The sequence below is a fragment of the Mya arenaria genome, chromosome 10, assembly GCF_026914265.1.
Source record: "Mya arenaria isolate MELC-2E11 chromosome 10, ASM2691426v1".
Classification (NCBI taxonomy): Eukaryota; Metazoa; Mollusca; class Bivalvia; order Myida; family Myidae; genus Mya; species Mya arenaria.
This window is the reverse complement of record NC_069131.1, coordinates 31,107,090-31,110,490: the sequence shown is the minus strand read 5'-3', so window position 1 is coordinate 31,110,490 and position 3,401 is coordinate 31,107,090. Positions and strand designations below refer to the sequence as shown.

Sequence of the window (3,401 nt, the reverse complement as noted above, 5' to 3'; positions counted from 1 at the left end):
ATATATCAATTTAAGATGTGTCCGAAAACATAGTTTAAGTTATAGTTAGACGTTACATAACTTTATCAAGGCTAAAATAGTTTTTAAAAGATAACGTTATTTTATAATTGGTATTTACACAAGTTCGTGTCAGGATCGTCATCACCTTTGTGCATATGCATTCCATATACGCTGTCTGCATAATATATACATGCGGGGAAAAACTGTGCTTTATACGGAATATGTTTAAAATAAGGTATTCTATTCCGATGATTACATGCAGATTATCTCAATTTTTCGACACTAATAATATCTGTCATGTGTTCCCGTTCAGGATAGAAAAATCCGACCCGAGGGCACCTGCGTTGCCTGGTAACGAGGCTTGCCGAGTTACTTGCTACGCAGCGTGCCCGAGGGTCGATTTTTTTTATCCGGAACGGATACACATGATAGATATTTTTTCTAGCATACCTTAATTATTTTTTGTGTGAAGAAACTGCATAAAAAAGCTCATTTTTGTACATTTCACCAAAAAGCGCGTGCGATAATGTTTACTGACGCGCATCTTAATTTTTATTCACTGTCAACGTCAATAAGTTCCTTCGATATCAAGTCTTTGAAGGGTTATTTCGTTTTGTTGTGAAGATATATTTTTGCAAAGTTAATGTTTATGAAACTCATCTATTGAAATATCATAATTATAGTTACTTAAAGTATATGATCAAAGAAATAAAAAGTATTACGTCACAGCGCGTGACTAATCTGGCATGGGGGGATGCCAGATGGGATTTTCCAGCACGGCTGACGTAACCGGAAATGCCTGTCCGGTGTGCTTGAAATATGTATCAAACATTGATTGATACACGAGTTTACTTTAAAAAAGGGTGTGCCATTTTCAGAATGAAATAATCCTTAAAAAGTGCTATTTAACAACTGTTTAATTTATACATGTTTCTATATTTTATATAATGTTAGTGTTATACTGGAAAGAATTATGTCTATTATATGTAACACGCATGTGATTTCGATAAAAAAAGCACTACAAGGACATTTCGCAGACAAACTGTGCCAAACGGCTGCAATACGCGTCATCGAATTTGTTGGAGAAACGGGGACTAACAAACTGATCTTTTCTAATAAGCAAACAATCGGTGTCACGTTCAGAACCAGCCCACGCGTCCGCATTGGTAAACTTGTTATACGTCCACTCCTCTCCAGTTATCCAGGTGAAATTGCCCTCGATCGGAATGTCATTTGCGCCTACCCATGTGTCAGATAAAGGGTCAACTCGTAGGCCAAGGACAAAGTTGTATTCTTCCTGCGTTGATATGGTTACAAGATGACCGCCCATCAGCTCGCACGTGCTTTGCGCATCATGCCAGGCTCTTTTAGCGGAAAATGGCAAATACGTTGATGATCCAAAGTGAGCTGTTGTCTGAAATATATATTGTTATGTACCTGGTTCGTATGTTTATTGACGAAGAAAGTGGAACAGTTCAACTAGTCGAGGTGTATTTGTCGTGCGTGTCATTTGAACACTTTATGAGCCTAACCCGAAATGTAAAACTTTCAATATTTTCAGATGAAATTACCAGTGATAGTATGATTTTGTGTAATGAGGCCACTATTATTGTCTTGCCACAACCTTTGATCGACTGATACAGAAATAAATGGAAGAGCGCGCTGGTTTCCGCGTGTTGTGTTGTGATACAAGTATCCAGCTATGATCGACTGATCCATAACTTAATCGAAGAGCGCGCTGGTCCCCGGTTACTTTGATGTTGTACTATAATAATCGTCCAATGACTTTTAATCGACTGATTAAGAAATAAATCGAACAGCGAGATGGTCTCCGCGTGCTTTGATGTTGTTCAATAATTATCTAGCTATGACCTTTGACCGACTGATTCTGAAATAAATGGAAGAGCTTGCTGGTCTCCGCGTGCTGTGATGTTGTTCTATAATAATCGAGCTATGACCTTTGCTCGACTGATTCAGACATAAATTGAAGAGCAATGGCCTCCGCATGCTTTTATGTTGTTCATTGCATGTATACCATTCGCCGCTTAAAGAAAAGGACAGTGATTTCGTTCCTGAAAGTACCTATAATATCGTGCATGCGCGATGTATTGCAGCTGGAAGATTATTTCGGATACTGAATTTCTACCCCACTTTTGGAAGATATTTAAGAGGTAAATTTAAATTCTTCTGAAGCTTAAAAACTTTTTTACAATCGTTTTTTATACATCAAAAAAGAACCTTTGGTTAATTTAAGGTTACCTCCTCGGCCATTTTTTTAGAAAACAACCTCTGATGTATTTGGACGGTTTACATACTCAAAAAGAGGTACGTTTAAGTCCGCTGCAAGTAGATCGCGTAGTAATTTTAATTAGCAGTTAAACTTTATGTCTTAACTCTTGGAAATCGTAATTATGTTTGCAATATATGTTGTACCGGCATACATCCGAGGTTGTTTTCAAAAACAATGGCCGAGGAGTTCCGAATTTATCAAAATAAAAATGAGCCAGACGTTAGTCTCTCGCTTATATTGCCTTTCAAATTAGCAAAACGAAAGGTAATGAATTGTCCATTAAAAACATGTATTCTACTTCAAAAAGTTGTCTATATGACTTGTATCAACCAATCAAGAAAAACAATCATAACACTTGATATATCAAAGTATCATACGGTTAAATGGTCATATCGAAAAGGCTATGGATATGACATTACAACATATATTAAACTTTGTAAAGTATGCTTTATGACGTATATCAACCGAAGAAGAACAGTTACTATAAGGAAACAAAATCGAGATTTCAAAACGCCATGTGGTTACATTGCAATGCTACTGCTAGAGTAAAATATATAGAACTCAACTCATCTACATTTCCAGCACTCGGTGGTGATTTGTTTTTCAGAGCATGTATGAATAATCATGATCAAAGATTATAATTGACAGTAGAGTGTTATCTAGCAAACTTCCATGCAGATCTTTGATGTGAAAATAATAATAACGTCAAGAATGGTTTTGCCTCATTATCAATATTTTAGTTTAGTTTAATAATATACTTATTTAGTAAAGCTCTGACTGTGTAAATGTTTTTATAAGCTGAACTGAATCACTTTAGTGCCACTAAGTTTTTGGTTGAAACCAGCAGTGGTGTCCATTTTTAGAGGCCAAGGGAGTTAAGCACTGAGGCCCATATTCACTAACATCCTTTAAGTCTGAGTTTGAGACTTAGAAAAGTTTATCATAGTTTTTGTTGCAAAAATGATATTATAGCATTAAAGATGGTAAAAAAAAATGATACATGTGTTCACAGATACAGTCGAGTCCCGTTGGCTCGAACTGGATGTAAAGGGAAGATTTCTTTTTATTGAAGGTAAACATTCCCGCTTGTCTCGAATTTTCCGAGTCTCGT

General features: G+C 36.3%; 1 protein-coding gene across 1 annotated transcript; it reads right to left on the bottom strand.

Annotated features, from left to right (window-relative positions):
* Positions 1-1,018: 1,018 nt before the first annotated feature.
* Positions 1,019-2,271, bottom strand: LOC128204582 (lectin BRA-3-like). Its single transcript, XM_052905988.1, has 2 exons — positions 2,260-2,271; positions 1,019-1,414 (listed from the first exon to the last, which is right to left on the bottom strand). The coding sequence occupies exons 1-2, from the start codon at positions 2,269-2,271 to the stop codon at positions 1,019-1,021; spliced, it is 408 nt and encodes a 135-aa protein (XP_052761948.1).
* Positions 2,272-3,401: the final 1,130 nt, after the last annotated feature.